The sequence below is a fragment of the Anomaloglossus baeobatrachus genome, chromosome 3, assembly GCF_048569485.1.
Source record: "Anomaloglossus baeobatrachus isolate aAnoBae1 chromosome 3, aAnoBae1.hap1, whole genome shotgun sequence".
Lineage (NCBI taxonomy): Eukaryota > Metazoa > Chordata > Amphibia > Anura > Aromobatidae > Anomaloglossus > Anomaloglossus baeobatrachus.
Window position 1 is genome coordinate 460,662,116 of NC_134355.1, and position 17,732 is coordinate 460,679,847.

General features: G+C 46.3%; 1 protein-coding gene across 2 annotated transcripts in view; it reads right to left on the bottom strand.

Moving 5' to 3' along the window:
- ATP13A3 (ATPase 13A3) overlaps positions 1–17,732 on the bottom strand; it is a 268,385-nt gene that overhangs the window by 160,261 nt on the left and 90,392 nt on the right. For both annotated transcript variants that reach the window (XM_075340514.1, XM_075340513.1), the window contains exons 6-7: positions 6,909–6,989; positions 2,648–2,717 (exon numbers count right to left, since the gene is read on the bottom strand). In XM_075340514.1, the coding sequence (XP_075196629.1) occupies positions 2,648–2,717; positions 6,909–6,989 (151 nt within the window). The remainder of the gene's footprint in view (positions 1–2,647; positions 2,718–6,908; positions 6,990–17,732) is intronic.

Below are 17,732 nucleotides of genomic sequence, written 5' to 3' on the forward strand. Positions count from 1 at the left end.
ACGGCAGAGAAAAATCGATGAAAGGTTGCAATGCAGGATATTCCTGATGGTTGATTAGTGGCCTCAATCAAGTTCCAAAAAAAAAAAAAAATTCAAGCTGTGCTGCAGGCTCAGGATACATCAATGTTAGCGCAAACTGTCAACATTTCAAATGAAACGCTGTGAGAGGAGACCTATGAAGGCCCCACTGCTGAGACAGAAAGAAGCTAGACTGCAGTTTGCCAAAATATACGTGAGTAATACAAAATCCTTCTGGGGAAAAAAAGTGTCTTGTGGACAGGTGAGACCAAGATAGAGCTTTTTGATAAGGCACATCATTCTACTGTTTACTTATATGGAATGAGGCCTACAAAGAAAACAAAGTACCTTCACTTAAAGTGGACCAACCTCCAGTATGCTAAATCCAGGCATACCTTTTGTTGAAAGATCAGATGCTTGGTTGCTGAAAAAACGAATCAAAGTTCCAGGAAATACACCGCACTTTGATTGACGTGTGCATCGGGCTGGTCTTTGTGGGTCGGGTCCTCACTGTAAATTACATCTCCTGCGTCCTCAATGGTGTGCCCCTTATGCTTTATTTAAATATTGCGGCGCCATTGCTACCGTTGTTGGTGAGTGCGCATTGCCACAGTAATTATTTTTTCATTAAAATGGCACTGGATTCCACGCATGAGCGTACCACGATCACCGGCACACATTTTATTGAAGACACTGTGATGAAGACCGAGCAGCAGGAGCGCATGTGCAGATATAAAAAAAAATAAATCTGTGCACGCGCCAGTCTCATCCAGTGTGTTCAATAAAATAGTGCCGGAGATCTCAAAACGCACATGCGCAGACTGGCGCCATTTTGTAGTAATGCACACGTGCCGCCAACAGCAGCAGCAACTCAAAAAAAGTTAAAGAAAAAGGGGCATGCCATAGAGGATGCAGGAGGAGGAATTTACAGTGAGGGCCCAACCCACAATGGCCCGCCCCCGATGCACACGCCAATCAAGGGTGCAGTGCATTTTTGAAACTTTGATTACAGATATTTCAGCAATCAAGTATCTGATCTTTCAACAAAATGAATGCCCGGATTCAGCGTCCTAGTGCCAGTCAGGCACTGACTTTACTTTATATAGTAAAATCCAGGTGGTTGGTTCTCTTTAAATATGGTGGAGTTTCAAAGACATTTTGGGGCTGTTTTGTTGCATCTGGCACTGGAAGCCTTGACTATGTGCAAGGCATCATGAAATCTGAAGATTACCAAAGAATTTTAGGTCACAATGTAGAGTCCCCAGAGTCAGATAGATGGTTTTGCATCCTAGGTCATGGGTCTTCCAGCAGAACAAGGACCCCAAACATACTTCAAGAAGCACCCAGAAATGGATGGAAACAAAGCGCTGGAGAGTTCTGAAGTGGCAGCAATGGGTCTGGATCTAAATCCCATGTGGAGAGATGTTAAAATTGCTGTTGGGAGACGGCGCCCTTTAAATATGAGACCTGGAGGAGTTTACAAAAGAGTGGTCCAAAATTCCAGTTGAGATGTATAAGAAGCTTGATGATGCTTTTATGAAGCAATTATTTATTCCAAAGGGTGTGAAACCAAATAAATGCTAAGGGTATTTTCGATGCTTAGGGTGGCGCACACAGACATACATTGAAAAGATTGACCACCTCTCCCTTTTTGTGGTTTCAGGTGTTTTTCTTATTGCCCACACTTGTTACTTGCCATATGTGAGTTTGAATGAGCATCCCAAAATTTTGGAAAGGTCCTAACAATTTTGTCTGGCCCTTCTTGGAGTTTTATGTGAAATTATATCCAGTTTGCTTTTGTCTGTTTTCGTGCGGTGATTCAATACACACAAAAGGAAATAAATGTGTAGGACAAAACATTTGTAAGCAAACTACTTCCTTTACTGGAAATTTCAAAAGGTGCCAACACTTTCGGCCAGGACTGTATGTTCAGGTGCGGCCATGAGTCGAGATGAAATGATCTATGCATGTACCACTTCAGGCATAATCTTAGGGGTAAACTTATGTAAACAAAATGCTCCGTAACACCATACAGTAATAATTGTGGATGTAGATTCTACCGAATCCCCACCTAAGGCACAAACTCAGAACCATAGTAATCCAAAGAATGAGAATAGAGTTTTTGTAGTGCAAAATCGAACAAAATATTTATTAAGACATGAGGTGATCATCCATAAAAGCACTTAAAAAGTACCCGGACCAGGTATCAAATGCAATTCACTGGGGATTCCTGGCTAAATAAGCCATTTACAGAATACAAAAATGGTATCATCATATCATATGTAATACACCCCTGTGGGTGTGCCAACATGCTAATGGGGCTGACTAGCAAGGGAAGCAACGCCCTTGGGACTAGTCCCCGCGCTCATTAGCATACGATACAAGATCTTTAGAAATACTTCCCTAAAGATCCCTTTATCTATGCTAGTGTATACAGGGACAGTTAGGCAGGGATTAGTAACATGCACCCAGAACTGCTCGTGGTTCTGGGTGCATATTGCACCCGACAGGTTTCTTTTAATTAAGGTTTTTAGCAAGAAAGCACATCTGGAGTTGCATGGTAAAAGCTTAAAAAAAAAAAACCCAAAAAAACATTAAACATTCCCAACTAACCAAAGACACCACTCACCTCCTTTATTAGAAGCTTAAAAACAGAAGGCACTTTAACAGTAATTTCATTAATTCCATAAAATAACTTTCTGAAAGAGAATATAATAAAATGAAAGGTTACCATAAAGAATATCAAGCAATATGATAAATAATGACAATATTCGTGCATAAAAAACAACTTAAAACAACAACTAGTAGTCATGCGGGGCTTAAGCCATAAGATAGATGAATGTCCATGGTGCATAACAAGTACACGGCATATTTTCCGTTTGTTTTTCCATATCATATATTTCACAGTTATCAATACATACAGCACTGATAAAAATTAATATATAGAAAATGAGGTATTCATGTCCTGACCTGCAGAAAGGCAAATACCATAAATACTTGTGTATGTCACCAGAGCTGACAATATAGAGGCCATCAGTGACATCACACAGATTACTCCTGTTGGGTAACCATGTTGTTATCAATGTAACTCTGTATCTACTGCGTACAGGGCAATGTAACAGCACAAGTCAGTGTGAACTAGGATTCATTTTCCAGTATTACATAAGTCATATGGCCATTAGGTAAACTAGCTGCAACCAGAGATCTAATGTTTATGGAGGAAATAAAACCCTATTCACAGGTATTTCATCAGTAGCCGCCAATAAAGACAAGTACTAATATGGCTCCATTACATTGTGTTCTTTTTCCACTCCTGGTTTTGGCTTAAAAAAATAAATGGAGAATATGTAACAAATACCAAAGTGTGAATGAGGCCTAAAAGTGAGGAAAGAAGCGCGTATGTTTCTAAGGGAGGAAAGGACAACTGCTCCGCAGACCAGCACTCACCATGCCGTCCACTCTGAGCCGTCACAATAAACAAACTTTTCAATTCATCATTTGTGGGGTTTTTTTTATCTTAAATACTTTGTCTTTTTTTCTTGTAGTGGCACCAAAGTCTTTACAATGTGCTCATGGTTTATGAACTTAATCTGCAAGGTTCTAATTTCCTCTATATCAGGATGTTTAAATTATGTGTAACAAAAAAATAATTGCGCAAGAGTATGTATGTATGCATGCGCTTATGTACGCAAGTATGTGTATATAGAAGAAACAGGAGATATCTCAGAAAGATATCAAGTGCACGAGAAAGGAACCCGACCTTGTAGTTTGAGCAGTAGTCTGCTGATAAATGAGGTATTTGACAGTATATATGTATTTTGACAATTTGCTTTCTTTTATTTTCTAGACGTCATTAGAAAAAACAAACTTAAATATAGTGAAAAATGCATAATTAGTATAAATACATCATATTACAATAGTATGCATAAATCTCTGGACATAATTAGACAATCCCCCATAAGTAGAAGACAAAGCAAAAAGGAAAAATGCGATCAGACAGTCCTAAGTTATAAAAGCTTTTTTATTTAATTATGAATAGAAAAAGTGGATGATAATAGAGATACAATAAAAAAAATAGTGGTGAAAAAAGGCTGCAAGCCCAGCAATCCAAAATATCAACATATGCTGTTGCTACCCCAAGTTTGTAACCATTATAAATATAAAGAGAACAGTTGCTGACCAACTCATTAATAAATAGAACACTCAAGGGGGGCAGCAATTACTACCAGTGTATGACGTCATCACCTCTAAAGCCCCCGTCACACACAGCGAGATCGCAGAAACGTCACAGGCGATCTCGCGGTGTGTGAAAAACAGCAGCGAGCGGGCCCCTGCTGCGATGTCACTGATCGTGACAAAACGATCAGGACCATTTTTGCTTGCTGGTCTCCCGCTGTGCAGCACGCATCGGCGTGTTTGATGGCGGGAGACCAACGAGCGCCCAGCGTCGGACTGACTACCGGAGGAATCTCCAGTAATGCCAGGTGTGGATTCAGTTACCTGCTTTGCACTCCGGAGCTCTCACCTGAGCTCCGGAGTGCAGCCTAGACTGAACCGCGAGCGCCGAGTGATTGATTCCCTGGAGATTGCGGTTCAGTTCATGACCGCTGAAGACATACCGGGCTGATCTCCGGTGCTCTCACCTGAACTCCGGATTGCACCCAGGCCTGTCCGCAGCTGTCATGAACTGAATTGCAATCGCCGGGGAATCAATCACTCGGCGCTCGCGGTGCAGTCCTGCAAACTCTGAGATCAGACCAGGCTGCAGCTGAGAGCTCCGGAGTGCAAAGCAGGTAACTGAATCCAGGCCTGGAATTACAAGAGATTCCTCCGGTAGCCAGCAGGGAGCAGTCGTTACACGGGTTGCTGGTGGCTGATCTCTGATCGCTGTGGAGATCTGCCTGATTGACAGCTCACCAGCGACCATGTAGCGACATTCCAGCGATTCCCAGCGTTCGTCGCTATGTGTAACGGGACCCTAACATAACTGGTATTCCAGATGACCAAGGATTATATAGTGTGTCTAGCATAGCAAACTGCAAGGTGTTAGAAACACTGTGCAGCACAAAGTAAGAATTAGCTGTTAACAAGGTTAGTGCTAATTGCTAGCGCATGAAACAAAAATCATGAATACCAATGGGAATAGTTAGTGACCTGAATGGATGTCCTTGGTCAGCTTGAATACCAGTTATGTTAGAGGTGACAATGAAATTCACTGGTATTAATTGCTTCCCCCCTTGAGTGTTATATTTATTAATGAGTTGGTCAGCAACTGTTATTATATTTACAGAGGAACCTTGGTTTACGAGAACAATCCGTTCTGGGAGTGTGCTTGTAAACCAAGTTACCCGTCTAGCAAAGCAAAATTTCCCCTAGGAAATAATACAAGCTCAGACAATTCGTTCCACAACTTGCAGCAATATCCCATCCTGGTCCCCTATTATGCCATTCCACACACGCACTCATGCACACATTATGCTCACCATACCTTCCGTTCCATCGCCGGACTCCTGGCTCCTGTAGTTTGCCGGTACAGGATGTGTATCCATCGAGACTGATGCCGGCGCCTCCGCTGCTAGAGCGCTGATGTCAAAGGCAGGAGCCGCTTGCCTCTGATTGGTCAGCGCTCTGCCTTTGAGTAGCGGCTGACAGCGGAAGCTCCTCCATCGTCAGGATGGTTACCCGATATACATCCTGTACCGGCGAATTACAAGAACCATGAGGCCGGCGATGGAATGGAAGGTAAGGTGAGCATGTGTGTGCGCGTGTGTGTGTTTTTGCGGACTGCAAGAGCGGGTCAGAGCGTGGTTAAAGTACGGAACCGGAAGTGTGTGCGGTATTTGCTCGTACAGCAAAGCTTGCTCGTAAACTGAGTTACAAATTTACAGCAAGCTTTGCTTGTATAGTGAAATACTCGCACACCAAGTTAATCGTAAACCAAGGTTCCACTGCATATTTATAATGGTTACAAACTTGGGGTAGTAACACAGCATATGTTGATATTTTGGATTGCTGGGCTTGCAGCCTTTTTTCACCACTAGTTTTATTGTATCCCTATTATCATACACTTTCTATTCATAATAAAATAAGAAAACTTTTATAACTTCGGACTGTCTGATCACATTTTTCCTTTTCACTTTGTCATTAGAAAAAAAACTATTTCTGTTTTTCCAGGTTTGGAATACTGATGTCCTACTGGCACGAAAATCCATCAGCATCAGACTATTGGGGTCCGATTAATTTTCAACCATGCTGCTCAGTGGTGTAAGGGGAAATGGTGCAGATGTGATTGCAGATTATCTGAAGTGAATGGGACAATGTTGCAATACCACCATCTTTACTACTAAGACTTCATGATGATAGAGGACTCGTGTGACCACGAAGCGAATGCAGATCTCAGGAGACCTCATCAGCAGCTGATGAGTGGGAGGGAAGACTCAGACACCCTCTATTAAAATTGATAGCCCGTCATTAAGGTGGACCATCATTATTCTGATTCTAAAAAAGCCCTTTAATGTTAGCGCAACTACCCATGAAGCATTGCAAAACACCAAGTATCGGCAGAAAACATTTTACATTTCTTCTACACAGTACCATTCGTCGTAAAAATGCTACTATGTATAACGGAAAGTCAGGACATGACATATACTGAATGGCCGACAGCCAAGCCAGCAGGGACTACACAGAATTATTCATTTAGACAGCACAAAATACATTACATAATAATAATAATTCTTAAGCTTATTTTTATAGCACCAACATATTCTTCAGCACTTTATACTCAAGTGGGGCTTATGCAGACAAAAACAAAACAAAATAGCACGTAGTTCAACAGGTACAGTAGGTATGAGGGCCCTGCTCGCAAGGTTACAATCATACAGAGAACATACCTATAATCATGGAGTTCTTTGCTTAATCCTTTGCTGTGCTCAGCATGTATGGCAGCGCACGAAACCCTATCATCTAGACCCCTATAGAGAAAGAGTAAAGGAACATCAAGACAAAAGGGAACAGAGTACTGATGTCTAAGCACAATAACTAAATGTATAGTAGTATCTGAGAATTGCTTCATGGTGATTGCCCCAGGTATGGAACGTCCTTGGTTGTGACGGTCCAGATTTACAACAAAAATAAATATATGAGCGCTTTAAAGAGATTTTCAGGCCTTTCCTGTAGTTTACATATAAAAATAAACAAACACACACACACACACACACACACACACACACACACACACACACACACACACCTAAAGGGACTCCGGCTTCATGTGAACCCCAGTGTTCAGTGATTTAGGACAGAAACCATGAGAAAAGTGCTCAGCGTAGCTCATGGGATAAATGTGAAGTGGACCTCATGTGTAAGGTGGCTTCTTATATCTGCACAGCATGTGCAATTACAATGCATGACCCTTTCCTCAGATGGAAGCTGACGCCAGAGGTGTCTGCCAGCCGCTCGCTGCAAAAGTGACACTTAGCACCAACAAGGATGTAAAAGTAGTGAAGTGTTAAAAGGATTGTCCACTAGTAGGACAACCCCTTCTGATTCCATGTTTCCCCCAGGGTAAAATAATTGACTATACTCCCCTCCCATACCAGCGCTCCAGGTGCTTATGTGGGGTTGTGACACTATGCGAGCTCCGTATCCAATCCACAGACTTTTCTACCCGCCTTCGGACCAAACGAGCAATCAACAGGACGTTGGCTGTAACCGCTGTGCTCATTTCCTGTACTTTAACTTGTTTGGTCCGAAGGCGGGGAGAAGGAAGCTTGCGCTGATGGACGTGGGCCTCGAATGTCGTCACAACCCCACAAACTCCAGCACCGCAATCCCAGATAACGCTGAAAGGGCGCTGCTACGGAGGAGAGTATACATTTTTTATTATTTTACCTGGGGAACACGTGGAATTCAAAGCGGTTGTCCTTGCAGTGGGCAATGCTTTAAAGCGCACCAAATCACCACCATTTTCCTATATAACCTAAAGCCAGTGCTATACTGTCACCATCATGGTAATTCGATACATACCTTTAGTTGTCAGCCAGGATCTATAGGTTTAGAAAACACAAGCAAGTTTGTAAAAGGAGTAGATTTTTGAATGGCGGCAGCTGCCGATCAGCTGATAGCTGGGGTAGATATTCATAGCGATTCCTGCCCCCCTGCCTGTCTGTCCGTCCTCCGGTTATTTATGCTAATTCATAATATATATATTATGGGGGACTTTAACTATCCTGATATAAATTGGGGAACAGAAACTTGCAGTTCCAGCAAAGGAAATAGATTTCTGATAACAATGAAAGATAATTACCTTTCACAAATGGTACAGGACCCCACAAGAGGGGGAGCACTACTAGACCTTGTACTAACCAATAGGCCAGACCGCATATCAAATATACAAGTTGGGGGTTACTTGGGGAATAGTGATCACAAAATAATAAGTTTTCATGTATTCTTTAGTAAGATGTCTAGTAGAGGGGCTACAAGGACACTAAACTTCAGGAAAGCAAATTTTAAACGGTTGAGAGATGATCTTAGTGCAATAAACTGGGATGATGTACTAAGTAATAAAAGTACACAAAGCAAATGGGAGACTTTTATGAGCATCCTGAATAGGGCTTGTGCAGAAAATATACCCTATGGGAACAAACATGCTAGAAATAGGAGGAAACCCCTATGGCTAAATAGAGCTGTAAGGGAAGCAATAAAAGAAAAACAGAAAGCCTTAAAAGAATTAAAGAGGGTAGGTAGTGATGAGGCATTATATAATTATAGAAAATTAAATAAAATATGTAAAAAGCAAATTAAGTTAGCTAAGTTTGAGACAGAGAGACTCATTGCGAGAGAAAGTAAAAATAATCCTAAAATATTCTTTAACTACATAAACAGTAAAAAACTGAAAAGCGATAGTGTTGGCCCCCTTAAAAATAGTCTTGGTGAAATGGTGGAAGGGGATGAGGGTAAAGCCAACCTGCTGAATGACTTTTTTTCTACGGTTTTTATACAAGAAAATGCCATGGCAGATGACATGACCAGTGATACCATAAATTCACCCTTGAATATTACCTGCTTAACCCAGCAGGAAGTACGCCACCGCCTCGAAATCACTAAGGTTGACAAATCTCCGGGCCCGGATGGCACACACCCCAGAGTACTACAGGAATTGAGTTCTGTGATAGATAGACCATTATTTTTAATCTTCTCAGATTCCTTAATAACAGGGTCGGTACCGCAGGACTGGCGCATAGCAAATGTGGTGCCAATATTCAAAAAGGGGACAAAAACTGAGCCGGGAAATTATAGGCCGGTAAGTTTAACCTCTACGGTTGGTAAAATCCTTGAGGGTTTCTTGAGAGATGCTATACTGGAGTATCTCAAGAAAAATAACCTTATGACAGAGTATCAACATGGGTTTATGAGGGATCGATCCTGTCAAACTAATTTGATCAGCTTCTATGAAGAGGTAAGTTCAAGTCTGGACCAGGGAAATGCAGTGGATGTTGTGTATATGGACTTTTCAAAAACTTTTGATACGGTGCCACACAAAAAGGTTGGTACATAAAATGAGAATAATGGGGATAGGGGAATATATGTGTAACTGGGTTAAAAACTGGCTCAGTGATAGGAAACAAAGGGTGGTTATTAATGGTACGTACTCGGACTGGTTCTCAGTTCATAGTGGGGTACCACAGGGGTCAGTATTGGGCCCGCTTCTTTTCAACATATTTAGAAATGACCTTGTTGGGGGCATGCGGAGTAGAATTTCAATATTTGCAGATGATACTAAACTCTGCAGGGTAATCAATACCGAGGAGGATAATTTTATATTACAGGGAGATTTATGTAAATTGGAGGATTGGGCTGAGAAGTGGCAATTGAAGTTTAATGTAGATAAATGTAAGGTCATGCACTTGGGTAGAGGAAATAACATTTATGATTATGTACTTAATTGTAGAATACTGGGTAAAACAGACACAGAAGAAGGGAATTTTGTTACTTACCGTAAATTCCTTTTCTTCTAGCTCCTATTGGGAGACCCAGACGATTGGGTGTATAGCTACTGCCTCCGGAGGCCACACAAAGCATTACACTAAAAAGTGTAAGGCCCCTCCCCTTCTGGCTATACACCCCCAGTGGGATCACTGGCTCACCAGTTTTAGTGCAAAAGCAAGAAGGAGGAAAGCCAATAACTGGTTTAAACAAATTCACTCCGAAGTAACATCGGAGAACTGAAAACCATTCAACATGAACAACATGTGTACCCGAAAACAACCAAAAATCCCGAAGGACAACAGGGCGGGTGCTGGGTCTCCCAATAGGAGCTAGAAGAAAAGGAATTTACGGTAAGTAACAAAATTCCCTTCTTCTTCGGCGCTCCATTGGGAGACCCAGACGATTGGGACGTCCAAAAGCTGTCCCTGGGTGGGTAAAGAAATACCTCATGTTAGAGCTGCAAGACAGCCTTCCCCTACGGGGAGGCAACTGCCGCCTGCAGGACTCTTCTACCTAGGCTGGCGTCCGCCGAAGCATAGGTATGCACCTGATAATGTTTGGTGAAAGTGTGCAGACTCGACCAGGTAGCTGCCTGGCACACCTGTTGAGCCGTAGCCTGGTGCCGTAATGCCCAGGACGCACCCACGGCTCTGGTAGAATGGGCCTTCAGCCCTGATGAAACCGGAAGCCCAGTAGAACGGTAGGCTTCAAAGATTGGTTCCTTGATCCATTGAGCCCGGGTGGATGTTGCAGCCTGCGATCCCTTGCGCTGACCAGTGACAAGGACAAAGAGTGCATCCGAGCGGCGCAGGAGCGCCGTGCGGGAATGTAGATTCTGGGTGCTCTACACCAGATCCAACAATGCAAAGCCATTACATATCGATGAAATGGAGAAAAGGAAGGTAAGGAGATATCCTGATTGTGATAAAAAGGGTATACCACCTTAGGGAGAAACTCTGGGATCGGACGCAGCACTACCTTATCTTGGTGAACACCAGGAAGGGAGCTCTGGATGACCGCGCTGCTAGTTCTGACACTCTCCGAAGAGACGTGACCGCTACCAGAAAGGCCACTTTCTGTGAAAGTCGAGAAAGTGAAAACAACCCTCAGAGGCTCGAAGGGCGGCTCCTAGAAAGCAATTAATACCCTGTGCAGATCCCATGGGTCTGACGGCCTCTTGTACGGAGGGACAATGTGATAATCCCCCTGCAGGAACGTGCGTACCTGAGGAAGTCGTACTAGGCGCTTCTGAAAGAATACCGACAGCGCTGCGACTTGTCCTTTAAGGGAGCCGAGCGACAAACCTTTTCCCAATCCAGATGCAGGAAGGGGGGAAAAAGAAGACAATGCAAATGGCCAGGGAGACACTCCCTAAGCAGAGCACCAAGATAAGAATAACTTCCACGTCTTGTGGGAGATTTTGGCAGACGTCGGCTTCCTAGCCCGTCTCATGGTGGCAATGACGTCTTGAGATAATCCTGAAGACGCTAGGATCTCGGACTCGATGGTCACACAGTCCGGATCAGGGCCGTAGAATTCAGTGGAAAAAACGGCCCTTGGGACAGTAAGTCTGGCCGGTCTGAGAGTGCCCACGGTTGGCCGACCGTGAGATGCCACAGATCCGGGACCACGACCTCCTCGGTCAGTCTGAGACGACGAGGATGGCGCGGCGGCAAGCGGAGCTGAGCTTGCGTAGCACTCTGGGCAACAGTGCCAGAGTAGGAAACACATAGGGTAGCTGGAACTGCGACCAATCCTGAACTAGGGCGCCTGCCGCCAGAGCTCTTTGCTCGTGAGACCGCGCCATGAAAATCGGGACCTTGTTGTTGTGCCGAGACGCCATTAGGTCGACGTCCGGCATCCTCCAGCGGCTACAGATTTCCTGACACCATACTGGGTGCAGAGGCCATTCCCCTGCGTCCATGCCCAGGCGACAGAGGAAGTCTGCTTCCCAATTTTCTACGCCCGGGATGTGAACTGCGGATATGGTGGATGCTCTGTCCCCCACCCACATCAGAATCCGCCGGATTGCCTGGTAGGCTTGGCGATGCGTGTTCCGCCTTGGTGGGCGATGTCTGCCACCGCTGTGGAATTGTCCGACTGAATTCGGATCTGTTTTCCTTCCAGCCACTGCTGGAAGGCTTGCAGGGCAAGATGCACTGCCCAGATTTCCAGAACATTGATCTGAAGGATGGACTCCTCTGGAGAGAGTCCTTGACCGTCTGAGAAGGGAAACGTTCCTTTCTAGGGACGTCGACTCCCCAACCCATTGGCAAAGCATGTCCCATTGAAGTGGACGCAGTGAAACTGCGCGAAGGTGACTGCCTCTGCATGAGGCGTCTTAAGGGGTGTGACTGGCCTTGAAGGAGAGACTGCACCCCCGTCTGTAGTGAACGCTGCTTGTCCAGCGGAAGCTTCACTATCGCTGAGGGAGTGTGAAACTCCATGCCCAGATATGTCAGCGATTGGGTCGGTGCCCGATGTAACCTTGAAAAGTTGATGATCCACCCGAAACTCTGGAGAGTCTCCAGCGCCACGTTCAGGCTGTGTCGGCATGCCTCTTGAGAGGGTGCCTTGACAAGTGGATCGTCCAGTAAGGATCACAGAGTGACCCTGAGAGTGCAGGACTGCTCCCACTGCTGCCCTGAACTTGGTGAAAACCCGTAGGGCTGTCGCCAGACCGAAGGGCAGGGCTACGCACTGAAGATGCTCGTCTTCAATAACGAAACGTAGCAAACGCTGGTGCTCTGGAGCAATCGGCACGAGGGGATAAGCATCCTGATGTCTATTGATGCTAGGAAAATCTCCTTGAGACATTGAGGCAATGACGGAGCGGAGGGTTACATCCGGAACCGCCTGGCCTTCACGTGCTTGGTGAGCAGTTTTAGGTCCAGAACGGAACGGAAAAAGCCACCCTTTTTTGGCACCCCAATAAGATTGGAGGAAAAAACCGTGTCTTGTTCCTGAAGAGGAACAGGGATTACCACTCCTTCTGCCTGCAGAAGAGCATCGGCTCGGTGGGGAGGGGGGGGGGGGGGGGAAGCTGAAGAATCGAGCCGGAGGACGAGAACAGAGCTCTATCCTGTACACGTGAGACACAATGTCTCTCACCCACCGGTCTGTGACCTGTGGCAGCTAAATGTACCCAGAAGCGGGAGATTCTGCCACCAACCGCGGATGCGGGGAGAGAGAGCTGAAATACATGAGGAGATCGCCTTGGCAGCGGTTCCTCCTGCTGCCTTCCTTGGGCGTGAATGAGCCCGGCCGGAATCTGAGCCCCTCTGAGCCTTTTGAGCCCTTTCGGACGAGTACAATTGGGACTTGCCCGAGCCTGGGAAGGACCAACCTCGACTGTCCCCCCAGGACAGCATTACTAGGGTAAGTCGCAATGCAGACATTGCGAGGTTAAGGACACCACCTGCGGCACAGATGTACATGTGCTCAAGACCAGCTGCGCAAGACCAGCTGAAATAGGTTAGGGTGCCCATACGGCTGCGAATGCCGGAGCAACCGACACGCTGATAGCTTCACAGACAGATTTCAACCCGAGGTCTATCTGTCTGTTAATGGCATCTTTAAGTGAATTCCCATCTCCCCTGCAACTATGGATCTAGCCGCAAGCCTGGAGATTGGGGGATCCACCTTTGGACCCTGGGTCCAGGGCTGTACCACATCAGGGTAAAGGGATAACGTGCATCCTTAATACGTTTGGAGAAAAACGTTTATCTGGTAAGCGTGGTGTTTCTGAACTGCGTCTCTGAAGTCAGCGTGGTCAGAAAAAGTACTCAATCTACGCATGAGTACTGAAAAAGGATTTCTCCTGCTGTGAAGCTGACTCCTCCACTGGGGGAGCTGAGGGAGAAATATGCAACATTCCATTGACGGACGCTATAAGATCATTCACTATGGCGTCCCCATCCGGTGTATCCGGATTGAGAGCGGTGTCAGGACCAAAGCCCTGATCAGCTACGTCTGCCTCATCATACAGAGAGTCGTCCTGCTGGGACCTTGACCAGTGATGAAGCCGAGTGTCGTACCCAGCGAGCTAGCTTAGGCTGTCTGGGACTGCCGTCCGTGTCAGAGCCTTCACCCTGGAATGCCTGGGACCCCCCCCGGAGTACTGAGTACGTTCCAAATGAGGGTGGCCAGGGAGCATTAATCAAGATTGCCCATGGCCTGTCTGGAGTGCAAAGTCTCCATCCCATGACAATCTCCGTCCCTGTCCCTGGACAGGGTTCACAGGTGGTTTCTTTGGCCACTTCTAGTAGAGACCCCGGCTGACCAAGTGCTACAGGGGAGCATTGCCCACAATGGGGGTCAGTGAAACCTGCCGGTGGAACAGTATCTGCAGGAAAAGCAGCATAGAAAGCCTGTGTTGCTTTTTTGCTGCTGTATTCTAGTCATCTATGCAATGTACAACATACAAGCATAAACACTTCAGCACATGCAATACAAGCAGCATAGAAAGCCTGTGCCTTGGCACCCTTGCTTTTTTGCTGCTGTTGTCCAGCCATCTAGGAGAATATAGCCCAGAGTAGCGACCGTACAGTGCAATGTATAGCATACAAGCATATATACAAATGAACACTTCAGCACATGCAGTACAAGCAGCCTATAAAGCCTGTGCCTTGGCACCCATGCTTTTTTGCTGCAGTTGTCCAGCCCTCTAGGAGAATATAGCCAAGAGTAGCGACCGTACAGTGCAATGTATAGCATACAAGCATAAGTACAAATGAACACTTCAGCCATGCAATACAAGCAGCCTAGAAAACCTGTGCCTTAGCACCCTTGCGTTTTTGCTGCTGTTATCTCGCCATCTAGAAGGTCATATAGCCAAAGATAGCGACCTACAGTGCAGTGTATAGCATACAGGCATAAAATACAAATGGACACTTCAGTAGGTAGTGGGGTCAGCACTTCAGGTGCTGCTTACCGCCCGCCTATAACGCGGGTGTGTGGTCGCCAGAGCCCTGTGTTGGTTGCCCAGAGCATGTCTCCGTTCCCCAGCTCGGACGGCGTGCAGGAATGGCTGCCGGCGTCCTTCTCCAGCTCGTGTGACGAGGGGCGGGCCGTGGGCGTGCCCCAGACAAGAGCGGGAAACTGGCGTCCCACAGTGTCCAGTGAAGGGGGCTGGAGAATGCAAAGCAGACTCCAGCCCTCGGCGCTGACTGTCTGTACAGCGTCCCGCCTCTCCCCTGACTGGCAGGGCTGGAGGCGGGAACGAAACGAAAACTAGGCCGCAAAGCCGGGGACTCGAGTAATAAGCGCGGCCGTCCATGTGCACGGCCAGCGCGGAAGTCCCCGGCGCACCACAAGTCCCAGCCGCGCCACAGTGTAAAAAACACCCAGCAACGGCCGGCGCGGCAGTTCCCAATACATAAAGTCACTCAGCAAAGCTGTAGTGACTAATAGCACGAGCGCTCTGCGCTGTTGCCCCCGGCGCACTAACACTCCCAGCAATGCTGGTGTGTGTGTGCGCGCTTGCCCGGGGACACAGAGTACCTTAATGTAGCAGGGCCTGTCCCTGACGATACTCAGCTCCATATCCAGCAGGTTCTCTGGGTCTGTGGATGGAGCCCGGTCTCAGTGCCTGGAGACCTGTAAGATCCCACTTCACCCAGAGCCCTGAGGGGGGATGGGGAAGGAAAACAGCATGTGGGCTCCAGCCTCCGTACCCGCAATGGGTACCTCAACCTTACAAACCGCAAGTGGGGTGAGAAGGGAGCATGCTGGGGACCCCATATGGGCCCACTTTTCTTCCATCCGACATAGTCAGCAGCTGCTGCTGACTAAACAGTGGAGCTATGCGTGGATGTCTGACCTCCTTCGCACAAAGCAGAAAACTGGTGAGCCAGTGATCCCACTGGGGGTGTATAGCCAGAAGGGGAGGGGCCTTACACTTTTTAGTGTAATGCTTTGTGTGGCCTCCGGAGGCAGTAGCTATACACCCAATCGTCTGGGTCTCCCAATGGAGCGCCGAAGAAAAAGACTTGGGTGTATGGGTGGATGGTAAACTTCACTTTAGTGGACAGTGTCAGGCAACTGCTGCCAGGGCTAATAAAATAATGGGATGTATTAAAAGAGGTATAAGTGTTCATGAAAAAAATATAGTTCTACCTCTGTACAAATCACTAGTGCGACCGCACTTAGAATACTGTGTACAATTCTGGTCACCGATATATAAGAAGGACATAGCTGAACTGGAGAGGGTGCAGAGAAGAGCGACCAAGATTATTAGAGGAATGGGTGGGCTGCAATACGAAGACAGGTTATCAAACTTGGGGTTATTTAGTTTGGAAAAACGAAGGCTTAGGGGGGGATCTAATCACAATGTATAAATATATGAGGGGACAGTACAGAGACCTTTCCAAAGATCTTTTTACACCTAGGACTGCGACTGGAACACGGGGGCATCCGCTACGTCTTGAGGAAAGAAGGTTTAATCATAATCACAGACGAGGATTCTTTACTGTACGAGCAGTGAGACTATGGAACTCTCTGCCGCATGATGTTGTAATGAGTGATTCACTACTAACATTTAAGCAGAGCCTGGATGCCTTTCTTGAAAAATTTAATATTACCAGTTATGTATATTAGATTTTATGACAGGGTATTGATCCAGGGAACTAGTCTGATTGCGGAATGTGGAGTCAGGAAGGACATTTTTTCCCCATTGAAACTTGTTTGCCACATTGGGGTTTTTTTGCCTTCCTCTGGATCAACATGTTAGGCTACGGGTTGAACTAGATGGGCTTAGAGTCTCCCTTCAACCTTAAAAACTATGATACTATGATGCTATTATAGAATCATTTTACTAAGTGACTAGAAGGACCTGTGCTGATGTCATACCCATGTGACCAGAAGGGGTGGGGCCGCAGCCAACCGAAAAATAATGTTGCTTCCTGTATCAGCTATGTTGGCTGAGGCCCTGCCCCTTCTGGTCACATGGTTATGACATCAGCACAGGTCCTTCTAGTCACTTAGTAAAATGATTCTACAATAGAATTAGCATAAATAACGGGAGGACGGACAGGCAGGGGGGCAGGAATCACTATGAATATCCACCCCAGCTATCAGCTGATTGGCAGCTGTTGCCATTTAAAAAGCTGCTCATTTTACAAACTTGCTTGTGTTTCAAAACCTATACATCCTAGCTGACAACTAAAGGCATGTATAGTATCAGCAAGCTAGCGCTAGTATAGCACTGGCTTTATGATATATTGGAAAATCCTGGTGATTGGTGCACTTTAAGGAGTATTTACACTGGCTGATAATCCTCCAGGTACTAACATTAATGACCCATCATTTAACTCGTCGACTGAATAAGGCCCCTTTCACATTGCGCTTTTCTCTACGTCCACAGGTCCCGTCGGGGCATCCGTCCGGACCGCCCCTCCCCCACTCTGCAAAGCGTGCTCCGGACGCATGCGCCCGACAGGGCCATTCACTGTTATGGAGCGCACTGCGTTAGCGTGTGCTCTGTTTTGTGCCATTTTGTGCACATATACGTTTCTGCAGACGGACACCCGAACGTAGACCTATGTTCGGGTGTCCGTCTGCAGAAACGTATATGTGCGCAAAATGGCACAAAACAGAGCACACGCTAACACGGTGCGCTCCATAACAGTGAATGGCCCTGTCAGGCACATGCGTCCAGAGCACGCTTTGCAGAGTGGGGGAGGGGCGGTCCGGACGGATGCCCCGACGGGACCTGTGGACGTAGAGAA